The following is a 26,142-nucleotide window of genomic DNA, read 5'->3' as shown; positions in this document are numbered from 1 at the left end:
AGCTACCCTGAGTCATTTTTCAAATTTTCTCTTTGACCTAAGCTATGAAGTTCACAACTTGTGTAAATGTGTGCAGAGTTGTTTTGTATAGATATTTCTGGATCTTAAGAGTGGAAGTCTGGCAAATCCAACACCTTTACTTTCTGTCATATACCTTTGAGATTACTTTTGGCTTTAATTGCTGAAATATATTTCAAATGCATCTTGTTTATAAAGTAACATTTCATAAATATAGTTATGAGCATTCCTTAACATTCTAGTCTGTGCAGATTTTTAGTATTTAAATGTAATCAGTTTTATGAGATTACAGACAATAAGGCTACATTTTTTTGCTGATTCAACTACACTGAGACAATTTTCATGTAATTGATATTCACTGAAACTTTCAAATATCTGATGCTTCTTCTTTGTTTGTCATCAAAAGCTGTTTCTCTGCTTAGGGTACAATTGGGATTCTATCTGTCTGACCCAATACATCAGCAGTTCCTCCAATAGTAACATAAAATTACACTAGTGAAAATAAGGCAACTTAGGCCCTCTTAACTTTTAGTCCGAATATTGACAGAGTTGACTCCCTTACTGTCTACAACCGTCATTATTGCCCTGATTATGTTGATTGCCAAAGGGTTTACCAGTCCTTTGGGATTGTGGCTATCCATCTTTTTCCCCTTAAATGAAATAAGCAGTGCCTCAGGTGGGTAAATACTGACTTCAGTCCCTCAAATAACATTTCCTAAACCCACACACTTTCATACAAGTGCAGTCAGATATAAGAAACCGGCAGGCAGAGAGTGGTGTCACAAACATCATCTGCTTAATAACTTCCAGAGGAGAATTTCCAAACTAATTCTTTTGAGAGAGAGAAGGTGATGGATGAGAAGGGAAAGAAAATAAAAATACAGATATGGGAAGTGGGGGAATTTTTGTTTCAGTGTACCTCTCTCTTACCCTGAGGCAATTACACATAAAAAGTACCAGAGAAGACCTCTTACTCCAGAGCCTTTACAAAGGGATTGGGAAAACAGTCTCCATCAAGCCTTGCTGCTCCTTTCTTGTTTCTTCTCCAGGGAAAATGAGGGGAAGAGGGGAAACAGAGTCAATAGTATATGTGTGCAAAAAATTGGGTTTAACTTCTGCTCCTGGTGAACTTCACCAGTGCCAAGAGAAAGTAAGGCCACAACTCACTTTTTGACAAAAAATTATTGAGGTATTGATACTTGGTAAATAAGACCTATGAGTTCCATTTCTTGGAAACACTGGTGTCTGCTATTTTATTGACAGTGATAATTTTTTCTTTCTTTTGTTTTACAGCAAATAGCATTTAAAAACTTGGTACAAAGAAATCAGCAAAATGAACAGCAAAATCAAGGCCCTCCATCTTTGACCTCCACAATACAGCTGCCTTTCTTAATAGTCAACACTAGCAAAAGAACAATTATAGACTGCAGCATATCAAGTGATAAGTGAGTGTTTATGAAATTACTTTTTATAATTTTATTTTCTTTGTGGACTAGAATTTTTCCTCAAACAAATGAGGGAAATTGTTCTAGTTTACTAGAAGTAATTATTGCATTTACATTTGCAACTGTCACTTCAAGGGGTTGCTTGTTTTTTTCAATATTTAATGCAACTGGAGTAATAATATGGATGAGTTTATTAACACTAGTTAAAACAGGCTGACTTTCATTTGTAAAAGGCACTTCAGGCTGACATTTCAAAGAGCATTCCCTGCACAGAAGAAATAACTATTATGAAGTTATTATTATTAAGAAATAACTGAATGAAACTATTTACTAGGACAGCACTACCTTTTAAAGCAGCCATGTGAATTCTTCTTCTTAGTATGCCATTAAAATGCACACAGTCAGAAACACAAAGTTACCCATGTGACACAAAAGTAACATACTCCAGGTGATGATAACAACTTTGAAAGCAGCAAAAAGTTCTTTGAAGGAAAAGATACAGAAATTTGTGATACTGTCTGAGCAAACTGCTACAATTGCATTCACATTAATCTGAAAATCTTCCAGTTATATAATTGTGGGTGCTTGTGCTCTTCATCCTGTGAAAATATGGCTGAAGTTTGAGGTGCTGTTACGTTAATTGGTAATCAGCTCACAATCAGTTTATTAGCTGAAAATAGCTGGCTTTGCTCTAATACTGTAGATTACAGATTTCACTCTGTGCTATGCAAATCCTGTACTGAACTTCAAGTCAATCACACAGCAAAAATAGACAGACTCTAGTAACCCATGCACCAGCATGCAAAGCAGCAATACTATTAAAAGTTGAATTTTTGTAGAAAATTAGACTGAAGTCCAATGTATTCTGTCACAAAACTTGTGGAATACTCTCATGAGCACTGCAGTTCAGCAAATTGGGAATTTTACGATCATTTTTGATTTAGCATAGTTATACTTTTATTCTATAGTCTCACTATAGAGGTCTTCCTGCTCTTTTAAACATTTAGGTTTGAAGTTGTTAGAAAGTTGAGCAGTTTCATACTGAAACTTCAGAGCTGTGGCTTTGAGTAATCAGAGATTAATCTGGCATTTGGGATCCAGAGCAGTGTAACACACTTCTATGCTCTCCAACTGTGTGAAAACACTCCTACTAAAAGTGAGCACATCAAAATTACTGAAGTTGTTGATACTTCAATTTATATAACTCAGCTTTGGTAGTATGTCACCTGGAGGTCATTAAGTGTACAACCCAAATTAAGCCAGCTTTCCACTGGGATTATTATTTGTGCAACTAATTAGTGGCAGCAGTAATAGGTAAACAGTGCCAGAAACTGCTCTAACTGTTACACTGATCTGCTAAATAATGCAGTTAGCAAAGGTGGTGACTTGGTTTGAAGAATTCCCAGTTTGTAGTTAATTGGAGAGTATTTGTGCTGCTTGACTCCATCACTGGTCGGCTTGAGGGCTTGCTCTGCACTTGGTTCCAGACTGAAAGCCACTTTTTAAAGGGCTTCCATTTTCCTTTCTTCTCCAAATAACATTTGTATGAAGTACTGATGTTAGTAAGTCAAATGAAGAGCTAAGCTCACAGCATTAGCTACTCAAAATTGTATTTACAGAAAAACTCCTAAAAGAAAGTAATTGCTTGAAAATGTTATATGTATAAGAGTGATATAGTATCAGAAGGAAAATAGGTTTGTGTCCTCTAAGCATTTTCCTGTGCAAAATCAGCCAAAACAGAGTGAAATGTCTCACAAATAATTTTTTTTTTAAATTTTTAAAAAGAGAGAGTATTGGGCAAGTTTTGCTTAGGGTTTGAGAACGTACATGAGTGCCAAGCAGCATGCTGGGAATGGCATTTCTGAAGTTGGAGTAGGAAAAGCAAAGTCTTCAGGTAAAAAGGAAATAGTTAAGAACTCATTTTAAAGATGAGGCACCTGAATGAGTAAGTCCCATATAAACAGGAAAAATTTATTTAGTGTATGTGGTACTTCTGTATAAATGCTGTTGGTCCTAGGAAAAAGAAAGAAAAAGTAACCAGAATACCTTGTTTTAAACAAGCATTTATTCACAACAGATGTATCAGAAACTTGGAAAATTGGAACATCTCAAAGGGGAAATGCAGAAGATTGTGTACAACACTGGAGATACAATGCTGTATATTAGTAAGAACATGTAGGAAGTGGCCACTTGTACCACTACAGACAGAACTGCCTCTAGAAGCAGAAAATCCAGATTAAAATCATTGGTGAATTTGTACTTAGCATGGGAAAGGGACTGGAAGTGTACCCAAATTTTGCATACACAGTATTAATAGCCTCTGGCCCTGGCTTGTAGTACTGAATAACAACATGGTAGCCCAGTAGATAATTCCTGTGAGAACAAAAATTGATTTCTCAGTAACAGCTGAAATTGTGCTGGGAATTACTAGGAAAAACAGTAAGGACTACAATGTAAAGCATGCAGAGCCAATGCATACAGTGCTTTATATCTGGAATACTACACACTCTCATGTTCTTGGAAAAAGTATGGCATAACCAAGAGAGACACAGGAAGGCAGCAAGAAGGTCGGAGGCTATGGAAAGGCTTTGACAGAAGGAACAGATGGGCTTCTTGGCCTGGAAAGGAGAGGACAGAGGACAGGGGGTTCCCAGGTGTCTCAAAAATAATGAGTGATATGGCAAACATGCATAGAGAATAGCTGCATACAGCTGCTTATTAAATTGAGAGACATTAAGAGAAGATAACAGGTGATGACAAAAAGAAGGTTTCTACTACTCTATGCAAGTAGTAAAAGATTACATAAGTTCAGAAGGGGGTCATGTCAAAAGAAAGAAAATCCTCAAAAAGTTTTTAACCGCAAAATAGAAGAATTGTAGGGATTTCCTGTATCAATGACTGCAGACTTCCAGAAACTAAACTGGAGAAACACTGAAGACTGTAAATTTCTCCATGTGTAAATTTGGTGGGAAAGGAAAATAAGTTACCTTCCTTTCTAATAGCCAGTATTTGGCCACAGCACATGGGAGAAGTGCAGAGCTATCAATAAATGCAGCTTTTGATCCTGTGCCATAAATTGGAATTGAGTTATGAGTCAGTAATTACAGCTTGCTGGTAATTGCTTGGTATGACACCAAGCTGTGCCAGTTTAGGCAGCAGCAATGTAATTGTACTGGTTGAAATTATAACAACGCATCTTATTTTCCCTCTTAATGTGATTATGTTGAAATAAATAAAGGTACATAAACAATAAGTTTAACAAGTAATATGGTATGAGTCACAAAAGAAATGCTGTGTGTAACTGACAATTATACTCAGCACAAAGCATTAGATTACCAATGAAAAATTGTGTGTATAAACTCAAGAGCTGTAAAGTTTCCATGTTTCCTGGTTCAGATATAAGAAAATAAGTATTATAAAACAACCTAGCAAGCAAATTGACATGTGACATGAGCTTGGAGAGGTAATGGAAGACCCACCAGTGAGTTATCTTTTAAAGACTGTATCTCACAGATGAGTTGCTTTTCCAAGGATAAAGGTTTTGTCAGCAGGAAAGGAGGTACTGAGAACTAAGCCTTATTTTACAGACCAGAAGTGTCCAGGCTTTTAATACCTGTGATGACAGTGTAAGACCAGCCTAAATTCCCCTGCATTTCTTAAAGCTGTCTTGCAGTTAAAAACATTTTGACAGTCCTGCAGCAGAAACGGTGGGTTGTGAACACACAATACTCTGAACAGACTGCTTTTCTAGCTGCATCCAAAAAAGCAAAATTGTACCAAAGTAAATAGGTCAGTTCACAGGAGGAGTGTTGCACATTAGAACAGAAAGTGAAATGTAAAAGCAGAAAAACAAAATAGTTATTTTGGTGGCAGGGGTTCAGGTGACCTTACTGGCTTTAGTGCAAATGAAGGTTCATGTTTAATTAAGGCCTCCCTCTTCCCCTTTGAATCTATTTAATGAGGTAGAAAATTTTAAATTTTGTTCCTTCACTGGTGAAGTTACTTTAATTGAGAATGTGCCATTTTAAACCTGTAGGCATGCCAGTCACAGAAAAGAGAAAGCATTTCTTGCACTTCTCTTTCCTTAAGGACCCTTTACAGAAAACCAGGACTCCAGATGCTTACCTTAGTACATGCCAAAACTGCCAGAGAAAGAATAGGCAAGAAGAGCGCAGCTGTGCTCTTTCAGAATCATCTCACTTTTAATTTTTTACATGCAGATTTGAATACCTCTTTAATTTCGATAATACTTTTGAGATTCATGATGACAGCGAGGTGCTAAAGAGAATGGGAATGTCCTTTGGGCTCGAAGCAGGCAAATGCTCAGCTGAGGACCTAAGAACTGCAAAGTCACTGGTGCCAAAAGCTTTAGAAGGCTACATCACAGGTAAGTTAAATATTGTTCCTGATCAAATCCATAACCTTACTTAACTGAAGCAAATTTAATTATATTATGTATGTAAATTTCAGGGTTTGTGGCACTTAGTAGGGTTGGTACATGAACCAGTTGTTTTACTTTTAATTTTGGAAGGTTTTTCTTGTTGTCCTGTTGACTTAATGCACACTGATTTATAACAGTGTGATGTGTGAGCTGCATTTTGAAGAAATGATTTCTTAAATAACTAAGTTGACAGCAAGAACAAATGTGTTAGTGTTAATTTTGAGTAACTGAATGTATGGAGGAGCAAACTGGAAGAAGGCAGCTCTTCCCAAACTGAGGAAAAGGAAAGAAAAAGAGCATCTTGATCTGGTTGGGTGTAATCCCTCAGGAGCCAGCAGGTGCCACCTGAGAACTAAGCTTCTCTAAATAAAGCAAGTCCAGACTCGAGGACAGGTGTCCCAGGCAGAGGCTTTTACCTCCCATGTTTGAACAGGCTGTGCTTAGACACAAGACTAGAACTCCTTCAGTGTTGCATCACTGGACTAGAGCTGGCACAATTTGCTCTCACTTCCTGTAGTTATTGTCAGTGTGTTTTTCTTGCTGCACCCACAGGTTAAACTTAGCCCAGCATTTTCTCAAGTTTCTGAAGGGACTTCATCTGTAAAGGAAGTGTTACCCGATTAATTAATGTGTACAGACCTTTGTTTTTGAGGAAAGGAAATGAAGCTCTTGCCCTAACTTCTCCATTACTATATATAAATTAGAATTCAGTTATATTTGATAAAAGTAGTACAATTTAAATGGCTTAATATATCAAACTACATCAGATGTGCTTATGTTTATCAATACTTATTTGTGTTTTCCTGGTCCTCTTGTGCTGTGGGTTTTAAAACTAAGATTTTGTATTATATTTTTGGTCAATTTTGAAATTGCACCTGAAGTCTTTATAAAATGGCATTCTCAACAAAAAGAGAAGTTGAAAGAAATCTTGATTTGTTCCTCACAGGTTCATTCAACTCAACATTATTTATCAGCATGTGATTTGTCAGCAGTGTAAAAAAGGGGAAAGGAGCAGAACCCGTGTCTTTTAATAGTTTTGGGATGTTGAAGTTACTTAATTGCTTCCATGTATCGAGGATCAAACTAAAGTTTCTTTTTCATTTTAAGCCTGCATTAATTTACCTGCAGAGAACAGGATTTCCTTACATTTGCAAAAAACCCTGTATCATGACCTGTTTATTGAGTACTTCCTTATAGCAAACCAGCAGCCTGGAACCTATATAGAGTTTTAATCATAGGAAATGCATTGATTTTATTTTTTACTCAAAAATCATTAAAGAAGTAATGTACCCTTCATATATGGATTACATTCAGCTGTTTCAGCCTCTGTAAAAATTAGCTCAGAGGTATTCCTCCTAGTATATATATTTTAAAAAAAAATATGTACTTTAATTTACATACCAGTGCATGTATTAAATGTTTATTCTATTATTGCTTATTATATAATTGTGCTACAGAAATCAACAGTTAAAGATTATGAATTGCATAGTGGTGGTTTCTAATTGTAGTAAATGACCAATAAAGGAAACAGATTTAAATGTTTTGTACAATATTTGAAAAGCCAGCATCTGCCTGATTACATATTTTTTGTTATCTTCCCATTTTAACCTTGGGAGTCCTTAGACATTTTGTTATACAGCAAGAGTAGGGAAATAAAAGGGTCATCACTGGTTTCTAGAATTCATGGTAACTTCTACATTGTCATGATGGTTCTTCCAAGAACCATGGCTTCAGTTACTACTATACAGGAAAAACAGATCCAGGTCTCTTATTTATTCACTGAGTAAATACACTGCAATCAAGAGTCAGTAGCTGACTCTATGGACAACTGCTCTAGAAGCCAGTCCAGTCCTAATACGTCCAAGTAGGTGTTCCTGTTAGTGCATTGACCTTAGCCTGGACATTTTTTTCAGATAATTCCTGATTTCCAAACACTAACAATAGTTTGTACTAAAATGCTTACCAGTAGGACTAGAAAAGCAGGAAGAATCCTAAGTCTAAACCAGTTCAACTAAAGAAACTTTAACTTGACAAAAAATGTTGGACCATCTCAGTTTTGAAAAGCAATAACTTTCTATTTGCATTGAACAGCCACATAAATTGCTTGGAACTGCTGAACTGATGATGTGCACATCAAAGCTTTGTTGGTGAATTTTCTTTTGAAGTATCATGTGTTTTAGCCATTCTTCAAGTGCCCAAATTTCATAAAAGTAGTATCTTCTAGGTTTGCTAGTTTCACAGTATTTGAGCAAATAAATGTATTTTTGTAATATGCATTTTAAATACTTCATTGGTGTGATCCCCAGCTATGACTGCCACTGAAATCAGATGAAGCTTAGGCATATTGACCTCATAGAGGAAAAGATTCTGTTTATCTTACGTTATTTCTGTAACACACTTTTCTGTTGTTTGACTGTCATAACTGACAATCTCTAAAACATGAGACTTGCACTGGCTTAAGAGGACATCCCAAGGACACATCCTAATTATACATTCCTGCCCATTTCTGCATTTTGACCCAGGTGCTTTCCCGTGTGCTCTCCCTGAGCAGGTTCCTGGTGCTAAGGTCCGGGCTTTGTCTGGCAGAGGAGTTTGCAACAAGGAAACAAGTAGAACTATGTAGCAAAGGGCAGAAGAGCTCGAGTGGGAAGGAGGGAGTGAGGCTGCCTGGCGAGCAGAAATACTCCACTGCCTGGGACAAGCATAAACTCGTAGAACATCAGCCAGAGTAATATCTCCCTTGGGCTGTGCACATCCTAAAGGCACTTAACACACAACCAAGTCCCACCCTTGAGTCATGGCTACTAGACACGAGGCTGCAGATTTAAAAGGAAAAAAAAAATAGCAGGAAATAAGATTTCTGAGGCACTAACAGTTAGGATAACAACATCTCACCTTATGTCTCCCAGTAAGGCAGTGAGCAAAGGGGTGCAGTTTAGGACTTGTTTTTTTCCCTGTGTGAAGAAGTGCTCTGCTGTTTATCTGTATAATTAGCCATGACTAGAAAATGGGCTGGAGTTGGAACTAAAGAGCTAAGAGCAGCCACTGCCTGAGCAAGTTTGTTCAGATGTAAACAACACTCCCATGCAGCATTTGTACATTAACTGTAAAGCTATCGAGGGTATTGCTTTAGAGCCTTCTCAAATGAAGTATAAGTTTCTACCAAGTGTATCTGCTACAAGTATGCCTAGTACATAACAATGTTGGGAAGGTTTGTTCAAACTGCTTTCCCTGGTTTTAAGTGTAGCTATTAGTAATTGATCTACACAGCCAGAAGAAATAAGTATTTTCATTGTAGGCACACTTCTATTTTGACAGACTTTTCCATACTGGAAATGGCTTAATTCCCTATCTTTCACAAACTTCTTATCCCTTGCTCCTCAGAGCCCACTGGAAAATTGAATTTAGAAATATAAAGCAATGAAAATAAAAGGCAGGGATATGTTTTTATGCATCACCTTTCTGCCATGCTTCTACTTTGTTCTTCAAAAAGAAAACTAAGGAGCTATTATCCAGAAGTCTTAATAAACCACAAGATTACTTGCAGTGTCTTGTTATTCTTCTGAAATATTAAACATGTACACACAGGTACACTCCTTCAAAATACCAGGGAGCAACAATTTGGTACAGCTCTATTAGTCTAAATACAATGCAATCATTGTAAATTATTTAGCCTCCTGCACAGACAGGAGGAAGCTGTGAGAACATGTTCTCTGTAACATGAAATCTGCATTTCGGACAATCTTGATGCAAGACATCAAGCTCCATCTACATTTAATTGTTCTCATCTATTCTGTCCTCACAGATCACCCTAAAACTGCCACTTACCAAGGTTTGCTATCATGTTCCAAGGACTGCTGCCAGGAACACCACCCTTGCTAGCCTGGCTTTGTACCACGACATTTAAATACCTTGCTGCAACAGCTTTCCACAGCACAAACCAAAGTAGCCTGTGGATCCATCCCAGTGGATGTTGAGCCAATTTACATGGCTGCATCAACCTGCTTCAAAAACAATCCCTGTACTAGGCAGCATTGCTAAATCTAGAGGAACCAAAGCTTGACAAGAACACTGAAGGACAAATGAAAATGTGTATGTAACAACCACAGTTATTCCTTTTACCTGATGTTACAGAACAATTCTAGATAATTATGAGTAGTACAGTCCCAGTGTGCTGTCTAAAACAGAGGCTTAGTTAGACATAGAATTTAAGAGTAAGGACTCTGATTTCTAATTTAATGTATCCAGCTGGAACCACTTGCAAGTACCATGGAAAAGAACTAGGCAGTCTTGGTAACTTTGTTTTGATATTAACTTTGTGTCAAGATAGAATTTGAGTAGGTGAATAGAAATGTCTTATCTAAGAAACAAATTAAAAACACACACACCAAAAACAAACAAATCCCATAAATGTAATTGGGTCAGTAGACTGGTTTTGGTGATTCTCTAGGCAGAAATGTGTGTAACTGGAAACAACTGACAGGCATAACTTGTTAGGGAATTTGAAAACAAGTACCCTGGGGCTTGTAAGTAACTTCTTCACATCTCTCAGGGGACTTTTAACAAACTACCTAAAGAAACTTGGCATTATTGCCAGACCATTTTAATGGTTTTAACCCCACCATTTCCTATCCCTAGGGACGAGAGTGCCTTTCATGTCTCATGTGCAGTGTACAGCAGGCTCTGTCTTCCATTCTTGGCACCAGCCCTTTGCCATGGTCTGTGCATGTCCACAGCCAGCCATGAGAGCACCAGCTGAAACTGCCTTTGGCCACCGAAACACACACAGTGACACAGAGACTGCCTGGGTGGCTTCACTGCACTGTCTCAAACCCAAATAAATACAATTCCTTTTGTACCTTCATCACGTTGGGCAGCCAAAGCACTTGGAGCTGTCCGGGCATTTCACAGGGTCAGGCTGTGGCAGTAAGTTTCCATGAAGGACTCCAGAACTCTTATTTCAGATAGCTGTGATTGCACACAGCCACCGGCCAGGCTAACCTTCTTCAGACAGAGAGAAAAGCTGGGTGCAAGGCTTAAGTGCATCCACAAACACAGGATATAATTTTATCATGATTAAACACGACATAGCTACAGTGTAAAACTTTCTAAACTAAATTAAGGGAAACTAACGACAAAGAGAATGCAAAGTTTAAAATTGTAAAAGGAAGAAAAAATGTAAGTAACTACCATAAATAGTTATGTTTTCTTCTAGATATGTCTGCAGGATTTTCCTGGATAAACCAAGGGTTACTTTCAAGTTCAGCACAAGCAGTTTCCCATTTTGAGGCAGCTGGAGGCACTTATGATGCTAAATCAAGGTAAATAAAATAATTTTTATTCAAGGATAGTTATATATGCTTGTGGTACTTTAGTAACCTTGCTATTTCATACAATTTGCATGCAGGAATTGAGATATTATCATGGCTGATTTTGATTGTAAAAAAGTCTCTGTCTTCCTTGAAGGAAAATGATATTTGAAAGGTCAAATCAACATGCTTTGAACATTGAACAGCTATTTTGTACCTATGTTTCATAACAATAGAATCTCTTTCAAGCCCATTTTCCTGATTAACCTTAAATTCCTGCCTGGGCATGGACTACAGAAAGATAATTACATGTGGAGAAAAGCCCAGTATGATTTCTGAAGAATGCATAAGAATGTCTGCTCTCTAAATGCACTACTATTTAAGCACTCATGAAAGAAGTTTAGTCCACACAACTTAATAAGAGTTTTAAATTAAAGACTAACAACCAAACAAAAAACCACCATGTGCAAACTCCAACCTTAAATACACCTCAGCAGCCAGACTTTGCTTGGAGGTTACCTGTACCATAAGAAAATGGAAATAGGGATTATTATAGGGATTATTATTTTGGAGCAGGTTCTTTCTCATAGCATTTAATAGCTTCATTTTATATTGCAAACATTTCTGTATATTAATGAAACTGTCATGGATTTCCTTTTTTTTTCTTCAGCTTAAGCAATTCTACTAGTTCTTTATGAAAAAAAAAGGAAGTGACCCAATATTCTTTTCTATGCAACTTTCCAACGTTTTAGCAACTCTCCTAACTAATAGCTGTGTTTACTGTAACACTTCGGGTTTTTTCCTTGTTCATTTCTTCGACTAAAGGAAAAGCTGAGGCCAAAAAGAAAAAGCTTAAAACCTCATGGGAAACCCTCTAAACTTCACCCTTTCTGTTGTCTTGCTAGTGAGAATCCAGGGTTGTGTTTGGATGCTGAAGTGGCCTTAGCAACTGGGCAGCTGCTTGCCCCTAGCAGTCAGCAGTCCAGCAGTGCAGCGTCCCGGGGGGAGACGCCCTGCTCCTTCAACGAGGAAGACGAAGAGGATGAAGATGAGGATTCTTCCTCCCCAGAATGAGGACAGTAGAAAATGGAATATACAAAATGCTGCTCAAATATTCCTAATGGGAGTTCCTGTTTGGATTTTACTGGTTTCTTGCCTTGGTTTCCACTGCGTTTGGTGAACCAAAATGGAAGCTTCAAAACAAGTTTATCCATAGCTGAAATTGAAGAATTGTGTAACTGAACACAGAGTGACATGCAGAGACAGAGCAAAGTTGGTTTTATAAACTAATGAGGAAAATAACAAAGTCCCTGGAGATTTGGCAAAGTAAACCTTAAGATCATCTTTTCTGTTTTGGGACTCAAATCTTTGTCTTCCCCTTGTCTTTTTCAGATGGAGAAGAAAACAGTCAGTCAGTAAAAGCCAATTCTTGTGTTGTCTTTTGGCTGTGCTGCCTTTAGAAAAAGGGGGAGAGAGAGCACACGCAAATGTGCTAAAATCGTTATTTAAAACTATCTTGTATGAAAGTGGTTATAGGGAAAAGGGGCTGTTAAAATGTTTGCTTTTTTCTGTTCAACTTGCTGTATAGAAGATTCTTAAAGTAATATAAATTGCAAGTGATTAAATGAATCTTGAAATAGTTTATATCCATTTTAGATACTCTAAAATAACAAGTAACATTAGTATAAAAGGTTCATATGTTCATTTATATTGCAGGCCTAATTTATTATAAGTGATTATTCTTAGCCATTATTAAAACAGTCAGGAAAAAAACAGTATTCTCTGCACCAGCTTTTTTCATGGAAAATAAGTAAAAAAATTGTATTTCTAGATTACAGCATATTCAGTGTAGCTTCTCCTTTACTTTATCCCTTTGATAGTAGAGCATGTCTTATTTTTTTGAAAAAGGTCTCCCACCATGTTAAGGATCTCAGGCAGTGTGTTTTCAAGACAGTCTTGAAATTTGGAGTGGGTGGGTAGGTCACATAACTTTTAAAGTCATAGGCTGAGGTTCTTAGGGAAAAAAATTCAACAATACATCATTTAATGTTTTGCAATCTGGTCAGCTTGTATTCTGACAGACTTTCTTATCAGTAACTTAAGTATCAGTATCAGTAGCACTCACCTTGATGCACCTTTGAAAGTTGTATCAAACCACATAAAATAATCTGTGGCTCAAGTTACCCAACACATATCCCATGTGAACTGTTAAATTAGACTTGCAGCAGGAGGCTGTTTTCCACAGCTAATATCACATCCAATCATAAAGACCCTTTAAAAAAAACCCAAAACCTTGAATATCAATGCAAAATACACTGTAGATGTACTCTTCCCATGGCGTTGCAGTGTCCAGGACTTTGCCTAGCCTCTAAGTTAACTATTTCTCATGAGGAAAATCTTTCCCGTTTTCCCGCTGTCTGTAGGTGGTTGCCCGGTGTCCCAGCTGTCTGAGGCAGCTGTCCTGGCTCTGTTCCTGTGCCGGGGGATGAGGCAGCTTGTGCTGCTGCTCTCCTGAGCAATGGCAGCATCACTCTCACAGCCTGAGCGCTGTCCCCATCATCTTTTGCAGCCAAACCTGCACTCACTCAGGCCAGCAAGATCCAAAAGCATCAAGGCTGAGCTACAGAGAGAAAAATGAGGCTCCAGCTCAAGAGCTGCCTGGCCGTGTGCAGAGTTAGCCCAGGGCTGGCTGCTCGCAGGACAGATAAAACTGTGAGGAGTAGACAAGCACCACCCCCACGTTTACATTACAAACGGAAGCATCCAGATAGAAACTTCTCACAGATAGTTCAAACTCCTGCACCTGACTGAGCTATCTGTTTTACACAATTGAATAGCAAATGCACAAACTAAAATGCCTGCTGTGGTATTCACCCCTGGGGCAAGACTGTTAAGACCATCCTGTCCTCATGGCTCACAGGCAACAGCAGGCTGAGGGCTTTACACACCCTCACTTCCACAAATCTGTAACACTACCTCCATACCAGAAAAGCTTTACAGATACAAGCAGATATTCTTGCTGAGAGAGTCAGAGCGTTGAGCCAAGTGACTCACTTTTGAAATGGCGGGAGAAGGGAAAAGGTACTTCACACATATTACTATGGAGTTGTCAGCTTCATGATTGACATTTCATTTAAACAGATCATCACTTTCATTCTTAAAAAACCCATTGCTTTTTCAAAAATGCCCTGTCAGTAAGCTTTCATTGGAAAGGACATATCAAAGGTAACTTTTGTATGCATGATCCTAAGGAATACTTTATGAGGGAAATATTTTCCAAAGTATTTATACCTCCCTCTCCCCAACAATACATTAGGGACACATTTAACTTTATACTTTCTTCACGCTTCCCACTCAAGATCTGTGTAAAAAGTAAAAACAGCAAAACACTAAACAGTTCCTAAAGAGAAGCACTTTGAACTATAAGAACCTGGCAAAAAAAGGCTTCCCACCCAGGAATAGAATGTATTTTATTAGTAGTCAGTGGGCTTTATGCTTTACAGAGGGAAGATCTTCAGTGACACCTTTCCTCCACTGATGTCTGTGCCCTTCAAAGCTGCAGCCTGCACAGCTGCTTGCTTTCTAGCAAACATCAAACTATCAAATAAATAAAGATAAAAAATAAAAAATATTGGAGCAAATAACATTTATTTGACAGTTGAACCAAGGCTTTAAAAGTTATTTTTCCTGGACTGGTTGAATACAAAGGACAAAACAAGTTAGAACATTAGAAGAGACTTCAAAAGTAAATTCTTTACTTGGGCATCCCTTGTGCCAAGTAGCAGTTGAGGATGAAGTTCAGCTGAAGCTCTGCAGTCTTGTGGCTACACTAAAGTCTAAGAACTAAGAGAATTTGGGGCCTTATCCAGCAACAGTCACCTGTGTATGGTCTCAGGCAAACTTTTCCATCATTCCTGATGATCTTAGCTGCCATATTTTAAAAAAGACACAAAAACTGCAAACCAAAACAGGTAAATGCAAGACCTCACCAAAGGCAGCTGCTGCAGTTGTGAGTAATAAGGGGGTTGAGAATATTAACAAACCACAGAGCTCTCACTGAGCTCGTGGCAGTGCTTACACTCAGCTGCTTCAGCACACAGGCCCTCCCTCCTGCTGAGAGCCCAGCAAATGCTTTACACAAGAAAATGGTCATGACCAAGACTGGCTTCCCCATTTTCTCTTCAGTTCCCTCATAATCTCCTGCCTCATGCAATACCCCTGACATTCGCTGACTGGAATAAAGCAGCAACTGGTACTAGATCATACTTTGGGTTGTTTTTTTTTTTTTTGTAAATTTTCATGCAATTTATATTTAAGATAAATTTAAGTGATGTTTCTGTGTCTTGAACACTCTCTCTTGGTTATACATTCAGGAGGCACTTGACTGCAAGCAATATAATGCTGTATGTAAATGCCTTTATAGTTATAGTGTAGTAAACAACTTTATTTCTGGACTAACTTTGTGGTGCTTGAAAAATCTAAATTTGACTTAGAAAAAGTTGTCAGCTCCACTATCTAGATTAAAAACTCCAAGTGGGATTCAGCATTTTTCTATTATATGGAAATCTGACGCAATGTTTGTGGATTTGGGTATTTAAAATTGTATTAAAGCGCACCAGTCTTCTCATTTCCACATTGGAATTAATGCCAACAGTCCCCCTAATCTTAGAAAGTGTGTGTATCTAACAAATAAGATCAGCTCAACTGAAGGTATGACTTAAAGTAACACCATAAACCCAGTAAAAGCTGCTGTAGGTGTTTGAATTTTGGTTAGGGGGTTTTAATTTTTAAACTACAGCTTGCAAATAGCCCTAAATCCTTTTGAGTGGCTAGAAATTGCTGAGGATACAGAATTCCCAGAGAAGGGCTTCTGTTGGTCAACTATATCAGCCTGAAGTAATATTATGTAAAAAGGCCTAATAACCAAATTTTAACCCTGCTGTTTCTTAAAGAAAAATGAGGCCTTCAAGTACATGTTCATACACGAAATGATGCTTGAATATAGAATTCCACAGTTAAGGTTTAAAATTTCAAGTGCTCTTTCTTTTGACCAAATCCACCACTCCAATTTAAGAGTATGGCTAAAACTTGACCATATTTGAACTCTGGGCAGTACTCATTTTTGTAGTTAACTGGCCCTTTTTAGCTGAAAATAATCCAGGCAATTGATTGTAAAGACTTTCCTTTTAGCTAGTTAAAGATGTTTGGGGTTTGGATTAATTTAAAATGAAAGCTAGTACCACAGGGTACAGTATAGAGAAACAAACCAAAGCAAGCTATCTTCTGCTTGACTCACCTCAGTTATATCTTATCATTCCAGGAATCTCTCAGGAACATCATTATATTAAATAACCAGATGTAATGAGCTGGGGAAAGACTATGTATGCTTTTTTAATTTTTGATTTTAAAAATTCTAGTAATAGCCATACTTTGAGGTGACATCCTTCTGCTGCAGTTGGGTCACTCTGAGGCTGAAGGTGTCCCAGGTGTCAGCACTGGGAAGTGGTGCCTCTTGCAGCAGTAGTGATGTACAGGGGAGGGAGAAGCCAAGGACCTGTTTATGGAGGTTTGTTTAAAAGTGTGCCACTTCTTGAATTCTGGCCTCTGTCTGCAAGCAATGCACCAATGAATCATTTGTGATGTTGTGGACATCACACACCTACCTGAGCACATGGAAAGCTCCAAGTACTTAATTTTCTACTGGCAGGTGTTCGCACAACCCAATCCTGATACCATAAAACTTCATGAAACTCATTCCTTAGACTTAACAAAGTTCCCAAAGCAGATTATCTCTTTCCTTTTTAACTGTTAGAATTTTGTCTGGTGAGTATTTTTAAGAGACTGTGAATAACTTTTCTCTCCCCAGTCCAGGTATATTGCCAAAAAATACCCATAACCAGTGTTGATCCCAATTGTTCATTCCATCTGCAAACGATTATTGTCCTTCCAGGTCACTGCTGAGCTGCATGTGCAAGAGCCCCCCCAGCTCCTTCAGTCTGGGTGCCTGAGGTGGCATCCATGAATCCCTCCCCAGCTGGCACTGGACAGGGAGGGGAGGGAGTGCTCATTACAGCAGCCTGGCAGTAACAACTGCAAGGACTCTTTATCTCAGCCATATAGCCACTCTCCACCTTTAACACTACCTTGCCTGCCCACCCAGAGATCAGACAAAACCCAAATGTTTTCTGCTTCCATATATTTGACAGTACTGAAGAGTCCAATATTTAGGATATCCACCTAAACTGTAGGACGCCAAAAATCCTTGCTCAAAATTGGTCAGAAGTAACATCTGAGATGTAACCATCCAAATCCCAAGGGAAAGCCTCCTACTTAGGACCAATATGGAGCAAATAAATACTTTTGCATTTGTTTAAGAAGAAAAGCAGACTAACCTGGGTCAGGTCAGTCTCTGTAACAGAGCCATGATCATTCCAAGCAGATACAGGAACCTCCCAGTAGCCCAAGCTTGCATCTCTTCTTCATCTTCTGTATTGGCTAGAAAAGTGCAATCACCTAAATCTGATTTCACTAAATGCCATTCTTAAGTACTCAACTTTCTCCAGGCATAGGTACTTTAGATATATGGACAGCATGGGATAGCAAGATACAGCAATGTCAAATTTAAACCCAGTTGTAGATGCAAATCAAACTCATCTATGCAGAAACTTTCCAAAACAAATTGAGTCTTTATTGGTGGGTTGGTTTTAGCCTATTCTCCTCTCCAGGCTGAGAGAGGAGAATGCCTCACACTGCCTGGTTCCCGTGCTGCCCACCCACACAAGCCAGGCAGCCAGAGAGGGAAGAACATCACATATCCACAGCTCTTCCTGCTGACATTTTCAGGTCACATACAACTATTCTGAATGGCCACAAAAGTTAAAACTATTAGAAAAGGTTAAGTCCACAAAACCAGTCTCCAGGCTTTTTGATGGGTTTGTTAAATTGCTATTGAAACTTTAACAATTAGTAGATTTGGTTGTACTAATTTAGGGATTAAGTGGATCTCCTGGAATTTCCCCAGGAAAACATTGGCTGAATCATAACCTATCATACAAGTTTCTGAAACGTTCCCTTGTCCTAAAGGCCATGCTGTATACATGAAAAATACTTCAGAGAAGCATATGCAAATGTTATGACACTGCCTCTCACAAGCACCTACTGTAAAAAATGAATCCTACTTTGAATGAACATGTAAGAAGTAGGATGTGAGCCTGTCCTCATTCCTCAGGCCCTGACTGCAAACCATGCCCTGGGACCAAGGCACAAGCTTTGTGTTTGCATATCCTACTCAGCATCAGGAAACACTGGCCAGCAAGCACAGGCAGAGTTTTACAGCAGGACTTGTTTGCTGGCACCTGGGGGATGATCTGGCAGTGGATGAGCCCTTGGCAAGGAGGACTGATTCATCAATTCTGAATGCTGATGTGCCATCAGCCCATGTTCTGAAGCTGCTGTGACATGCAGCAAGGGGTAGAAAAGGCAGGTCTGGCCCTCCTCCCCCCTTTACAGTAGCACATTTTAATATACACTATATTCTACATGGAAGTAATTGTAGGGATGCTTCCTTTTTATATTTAAAATTCAGAAACAACTTGAAAGTCCATTAACTTTTAAATTAAACTTTTTAATAACAAGGCCAGTCATGGACAAAGCTATTTAATGACCTCAATGCTGAACTCAAAGCAGGGTTTTGTAAACATGGTAGGTGGGACGAGACAAATCCAATTACAAGCATGCTAATTATATGGGATTTGAAGTTTTAATTAATTTTTTTAATCTACTCATCTTTCTCTCCCAAGATGTGTATTGGCACGGAGCATCACACAAACACTTTGGTGTTTTTCTCCCTTTTCTTGTGCTAAACTTTTGTATCTTCAGGAAAGCCCAAGTTTCCTATTCATCTTCATTTGCTGCATATTTTTGAATTCTCCATAGATTTCTTTCTTTCCAAATACCTATAAATTATAAACTAAAGTTTTATTTTTGCAGAAAGTCTGCTATTAAGCTGTGCTGATTTTTTTGTCCTGAACAAATAGTGTTAATTTCCACTACCACATTTTACGTGGCTAGGAGTAGTGTAAAAAATAATGTGGTAGTATTTTATGTGCTTTAAACACTGACAAAGATATAAAGAAAAGTGCATATACAAAGTTTTACTTTCCTAATAGGAACACTGGCATTAGCAAATAGTATATTTGAACCAATAGGAAATATTACTTTGTAGTAGCAAACACTTTGTAAATAAATACTTGTTATTTTTGTAATGGAAATTTTATAGCTTTTTCTGTATACTCAATTGATCCCATGTTTACTGAAAATGCTGCAAGTGGGAATTGTACATTGTAAATGAGGGTGGGGAGCAGACAGGCTGGCTGAGGTGAAAGCTGTGTATGCTTTGGAGAAGAACAAGTTTTCTGTGAACTGAAATGTAAACCTTAACTGTAGAACTGAATAAAAGAATTTCAAGGCAACAGGACCGAGCTTGTCTTTGAGAGGAACACTGCAGAGAAAAGGTCGCTCAAGGTTAACACTGCCAGGCTGTGCTCCTCGTTAGGAAAACAAGGACCTGCCCTGCTTCAATGGGAAACATTGCACCCTTTGGTTATTGCAACACCACAGCCTGAGAACTCTGTCCTCCTGGGCTGGTCATTCTGAGCAATCTCCTGTGTCATTATCCATGGAGAGATGCTGGACATGTTACATTTTGGTAACTCACAAAATGTTTAGGGATATTGTCCCTATCCATTCAAGACACACACCTAATTTATAGCTAAGAGAAGGCCCAGAAACAGGGTGTGTTCCCCCATGCTAGATCTATCCTGCTGAACACCCTTCAAACACCTATAAGACTCTGAACATGTATCCTTCCAAACACCGTCCTATTTTGATAGCAAGAATCCAAATGACAAGAATTTAGGCAGCATTAGATGCAGTCCCTCTTCATCCTCTGTGTTGGTTTTCCAACTCTGCCAAATATGAAAACATCAAGTAATGTCACGGAGCTTGCTTTTCTCCACATGCAGAGAGGACCCATGACTCACTATTTATAATCAGCTGAAAGTAAAGGTTAAAGACAATAGCAGAAGACTTGCAAAATTGTAAGTTCATTCTTGTGTAATAAATAGAAACTACCACAAATTCCTTTCATCTAAAATGCAATGGCATATTTGGGAAAGCATTTTCATTAACAGATTTGGCAAATAACCACCTAAAAAAAAGTCTTTTTTATGGGCAAGAAACACGACTGCAGAAATGAGAGGATGAGAGGGTATAGTCTTTATATCAACAATAAAGATATTCAGGGCTTATTTATGCTTCTTTAAAAAATAATTTTAAAATCCTTACCTTCTTTTGTGTCAGTGCTCCATAAGTTACTACCAGAATGACTCTGAAACATTAAGCTGATGGTGAACCTGGTTAGAGTAAGTATTCTCCTCTAAGGAATCCTTATTTCTTTGAGCTATGTTTTCAGCTGGGGATCTCCTCTCCAGGAACCCAACAAAGCAACTGAGGAGATGTGAAAGCATAAAGGCCCATTTCATCTTTTCTAAGGACTCAGCATGGATCTCTAAGAGGTCTGCAAATAGTGCTCTCTGAAATTACAAATACTTTTGGTCAGAGTTTCTCTGACTGTCCAACCAGATACCATCATATCAACATGTTTTTCTTCAGGTAAGTAAATCTGTATGTTTCCTAAAAAAAGGAATCAAGCAATGGTAACTGCTGCAGGATTAAAGTGCTCTGTGCTAATAATGGAAATATTAAGATAACAACAGATATTTTCCTTGGTTAAAAATAACAGTATTTAAAACTGTATCTTGTTGAATTCCACACATTCTGTTAGAAAGCAAAAATATCTGGAAACATTCAGAAAAACCAGAAAACCCCCAAATTTGTGTAGGTTTGTTATTCATTAAACTCTGTCTCAACCCCAAGTGTAGGATAGGAGATAAATGTGCACAACACTTCATTGTCCGAGTGCCGTGTCACGAGTGCTGCCCCGAGCCGTGTGATCCGTGTAGGTTGCTCCTGGAGAGGCTCAGCTGTGCCGCAGGGCGTCCTTTGCCTGCCGGAGGAGGGACCCGCCTGCCCTGGGGGTCCCACAGAATACTGAATTCCTGTTCTGCTCCTCCCACTGGAAATCATTCAAAAGGCTGAAAAACCTAATGTCACTGGGACTTCTTCTTGCTGAACCACAGTTCAGGGGTAACAAAATAGAAGAAAGTGTTCCTATATATTTCACAGAACTTCCCATCTGTCACAAAGGTTAAATCAAATCCCAAATTGTAGAAGGCACTGCTGGCCACTGGTCCTTACAGCTGTCCCCTGGACAAGTCATTGAAGGCTCGGTTTTGTAACATTTCAAGAATCTCTCACTGGCCACTCAACTCACAGACCCATTAAAAACCTGAAAACACTGTCTCAGACAGAGCTGCACAAGAAGTGATAGAAAAGCCTACAACAATGAGATGACATCAAAAGGAAGAAGTAAGCAAACAGAAGGGTTTGTGTTCTTCCAGCGTAAGGTGGCAGACAGAGATGCAAAATGGCAAAGTTGCCTAAGCACCTTTCTTGTACAATACACGAAACCACACAGCCAATACTCTCCTTGGTTCAAATGACCTGTGCTAACTCAGGTTTTCATCATCCTGACATTAAAGTTCAGATTATGCAGCAATGACAATATTACATACTAATATTACATTCAATTAATCTGCCACCATTAACTGAACATTATTTTTCAAATATTAAATAGCAAAAGTTAAGTTGAATGCCATATTATGTAAAAAGCAGCAAACTGCATTTTTACAGGAACTACTGGCATAAGCAAGATACTTATTTTTAATAAATAAACACCACAAAGACTAAGTGTCTTGGCACACTTAGAAGTTAGAAAACGTTTCAAATTAATAAACCCCAGGAAAACGTCCTCGCATTGACCTGTGTATAATTTCAATCTCCAGCTGTGCAGAGTGAAATGAAAACAGCAAGCAGAGCTCCCAGTACCAGGACCGGGCTCAGAACATGGAGAACGAGTTCCTGCAAGGAAAGGCAGGGCGGGAGCGCAGACAGCCCGCGGCGCCTGCCCACCGCACCCGCGCTGCTCTGTGGAGAAGGTGAGAGTTCTTTTCTAGGTAAAAAAGAAACCCGTGGAGCTTCCACAACTGCCGGCATGCTTTAAGGCCACACCTTAGTTAAGCATCAGGAAAAGAGGTGTTCGCATGTTCGTGTGTTTTGTTAAGAGGCAGTTCTCGTGCTTTAAACCTACTGCTTTGGAATGACAGCTTTCGGCCACAACCCGCATTACCATCCTTTCCAAGAAACTGCATCCCTGTCCCGAGGGCCCGGCCTGGATTTGCCGAGCTCCCACGCCTGCCCCGGTGTGCTCGCTCCCGGCCCGCGGGGCTCTCGGGCCGCAGCCCGCGCCGCCTCAGCCGCCTCAGCCGCCGCTCGGGCCCCGCGTTCCCCGCCGCGGCTCGGGGCGCTCCGGCCGGGCCCGCCCCAGCGCCCGCGGGCCGCGCCCACCGGGCCGGCGGCGCTCGGCTCCGTGCCCTGGGCTGCCCGTGCCCTGGGCTGCCCGTGCCCTGGGCTGCCCCTGCCCGTGCCGTGCCGTGCCGTGCCGTGCCCTGCCCTGCCCGCGGTGCCTGCGGGTCGCGGCTCGCCCCGCCGCCCGGCTCGCTGCCCTCAGCCGCAGCGCCGCCCGCCAGGCGGGCCCGGCCTGCTGGACACTGCCGTGACCATCCTGCCTGTAAACATCCCCCGGCTCTCAAGAGTTCGGAATTAGCATCCGAGCACTCAGATAACACTTCCACATTACCATAAACAAGTCATTAAGTATAGTTAATACTGTATTAACCACATTGTAGAAAAAGCTGCTCTGTCGCTAATAAGATGTAGGTTAACACAGCTGCTGGCTCCTTGCAATCAGGATGGCCAGGCTAATGTAAGCCCCGTGAAAGCCCAGGTTTTTACTGTTACTACTTTCAAACCTTCTCACCTTTTGATATTTTCTCATCATCTCATTAGCACGACTAAAGCCAAGTTCTAAACATCCTATCTAGGCTGAAAAGCTTCTACTCAATGTTCTGTCAAGCTTCTGCCTACTCTTTTCTGTCATCAGGCAATGCATTAAGTCTATTACATTCAGATTGGATGTGATAGGGCTGCTCTGTCTAGAGGCCATTGCCAAATGACTGAGTCAACTGTATCAGAGCATTTATTGGACTTGTTGGCCCTCGAGCAGCAAAAGCAGCAGCAGAAGGATTTGGACCTGCTGAGGTTTGTACATGAACTGCAGGCCCTTCCAGCACATCTAACTGTTGTACAACTGTGTGTGTGTTCTTGAGATGATTGGTACTGACCCATCTATTAATTATCTGTAGGAAATGGGTGGTTGGCATGATGACAAATGGGCACATATACCACCAGAGAGGCAACAATTCCAGGAAATAAAGCAGTCCTGGATGGTGAAGATTTTTCAGAAATAACTGCATATTCATTCGTTTCATTGAGGAGTGCCCATATTTCAAACTTTTGGAAAATGTATCACCAAGCAGTATATTTTCTGACTAATGAACCATTCAGAGTTAAAAAATACACTGGACTAAAAGATAATTTAAAAACATAAGAATAATTTTAAAATACAATTGCAGCCAAATATAACTCATTCCAATTATAAATTGATATAATCCTCCCAGCTGAGAGTTCTCGTTTTATTCAACTGTTTAAACCTGTGTTAGAAATGTTTATATGAAAATATCAGTAGCAAAAAAAAAAAAAAAAAAAAAAAAACCACCAAAAAAACAGGAGACTGTCCTTTCCTGTGTTCAAATTCTTTAAAGATAAAAAACCTGAAAGTAAAATGTAGTGAAGTACTACAAGGGCATGGAAGAGAGCAGGCCAAGAGACATTCCTAACCAAGTGGGTCTGGTTCCATGGGCACAGGATGCACATACAGCAGAACAAGTAAGCACCCTGAGGAGTGACTAAGGTACTTCCAGAATTATTTCTTCCTTCTCCATCAGCACGTTTTTGTAACTCTATATAGAGGGTAAAATACTGTATGAATTGGATACCCAGGAATGTGCTAAATCTCTGAAACAGTGCTATGGAAGAGAGAAAATGCACATGCCATACCTGCTCAGTGCTCCCTGGGCTTGGTGGTGTTGAACTGGAGAACTGGCAGAGATTTGTGCACTTACCCCCAAATCCCTCTGGCCCTTACTGATCACTCCGGGGAAGAGCTGCTACAGATTCTTGCCTTTACAAGGTTGGCAGTGTACTGGGTCCTGTGCTTGCTCCCAAGGAGCTTGGCCAGCAGGGGAATACAGAATGAATTTTGTGTGGTGCACAAAGAGTTAAAGAGCCATGTGCCTGAGTTCCCTGCAGATAAGAACAATGTGAGCCTCCTGACAAGCCAGGCAGGCAGCTCTGGCTCAGCAGATAGCAGGAACATGAACTGAAGGGGCAAAGACATCTCACCATTCCAACAGCCATTCATATCCTAGGGAGATTTCAGAGAGCTCTCTTGTCATGTTTTAAGCCATGGCTGCATTTCTCTTTGTCAGAGTGCATTTGCCAGTTGCACTGCTGACTTTTCATATGCAAGTCAGCCTACAGCAGTTTCCAGTAATGGCATCTTATGCAATTTCTGACCTACTTTAACACATTGGGGCATTTGGAAACATGAGCTCCACCGCAGCAGCTTTCTGCCTGACAGTGCGACACTGCAGCAGGAAGCACAAGGCTTTAGACGAACACATGGATCCACTAAAATACAGGTGACAGACTGTAATTTTCAAGGTACTTTTCAAGCCATTAGGAGCATCCAGATCAATCATCATATGTATTATTTTTAGCTAGAGACTGTGCACATTATTTCAAAAAGATCAAATGGTCAAGTGACTAAGTTGTTCCTAGGCACTGACCTGCATGGCTCTTTCTTGGCCCTTCCAGGCTGCACTTCCTGAAGAACACCTCCAATGAGAGCTTGTGTGTGTGACTGTGATGGTAAACCACGACCTGGTTAGCAGTCCAGGGATCTTCTCTCTTGTCCCACCAGCCAGCTGTGTTCAGAAGAAAGGTGTCCTCTTCTACACATCCTCCCAAACTCTACCAATAAATGGAAGACCTTGAAGAACTAAGTTTTATCAAAGAGGACCTTTGATACACTTTCATTAATTCCACTACTAAATGTGAACCTAACTACTAAGAGGGACCTAAAACTACTAAAGGAAACAGAGCATATAAAATAATTCCTACCATTAAATTAGAACTAAGCCTTATATAAGAGAAGTAATAAGGAAAAATATGGATTACTATCCCTTCCTTCTCCCCCATTAGAAACAGGACTCCAGACACATTTCACTGTGTGGAAATTTCAAATTTGTAATCTGATTAAGATGTCTGACCACAGCTGTTTGAGTGAGCCAAGAGACACTTGTCATTGCAAACTATGTTGCAATTCAAGATCTACAGAGCAGTGTAGATTTCAGAATAATGCTGGAAAGGTTGGTTTTTGTTTTTTTCCCCTCCCCCAAGTTTTGTTATTAAGTGAAGTTTTAAGCATGGTTGAAGCAAAGACCATACACACCATCATGACTTTGCCTATGCAGAAAAAACAATTAAGGCCAAATGACATCCAGTATTATTCACCAATAGCTGCTTTACCTGGTTTCTTTAATAGACAGTTATCACTCTTGCCCTGCCATTCCAGTCCAACTTGTACCTTACTACTGCAGTGCCTCAACGATCTTTCACTGTTTTCCTGCAATGCCTCAGCTTTAGGTGAGGCTATTATTACTACTGAAAACTACAAACATTTTAGTATACTCTTGCTTTGGGGTCAGTTACTTTCTCTGTCAAATGAAACAGGTTTTATGTAATGCTCTTATTCACCAAATTCTTGTTTTGTGTTCTTTAAGATAAC

General features: G+C 39.6%; 1 protein-coding gene across 5 annotated transcripts in view; it reads left to right on the top strand.

Annotated features, from left to right (window-relative positions):
* TFDP2 (transcription factor Dp-2) overlaps window positions 1–19,684 on the top strand; it is a 55,371-nt gene extending 35,687 nt beyond the window's left edge. For 4 of the 5 annotated variants that reach the window (XM_021536945.3, XM_085587154.1, XM_021536947.3 and 1 more), the window contains 4 exons: window positions 1,312–1,463; window positions 5,684–5,850; window positions 11,120–11,225; window positions 12,119–19,684. In XM_021536945.3, the coding sequence (XP_021392620.1) occupies window positions 1,312–1,463; window positions 5,684–5,850; window positions 11,120–11,225; window positions 12,119–12,287 (594 nt within the window). In that variant the 3' untranslated portion in view covers window positions 12,288–19,684. Of the gene's footprint in view, window positions 1–1,311; window positions 1,464–5,683; window positions 5,851–6,850; window positions 9,451–11,119; window positions 11,226–12,118 lie in introns of those variants that run through there. The other variant, XM_085587155.1, reaches the window with a different exon arrangement.
* Window positions 19,685–26,142: the final 6,458 nt, after the last annotated feature.

Source organism: Lonchura striata, chromosome 9, assembly GCF_050655825.1.
Source record: "Lonchura striata isolate lonStrDom1 chromosome 9, ASM5065582v1, whole genome shotgun sequence".
Classification (NCBI taxonomy): domain Eukaryota; kingdom Metazoa; phylum Chordata; class Aves; order Passeriformes; family Estrildidae; genus Lonchura; species Lonchura striata.
This window is presented reverse-complemented; position numbering and strand designations above follow the sequence as displayed.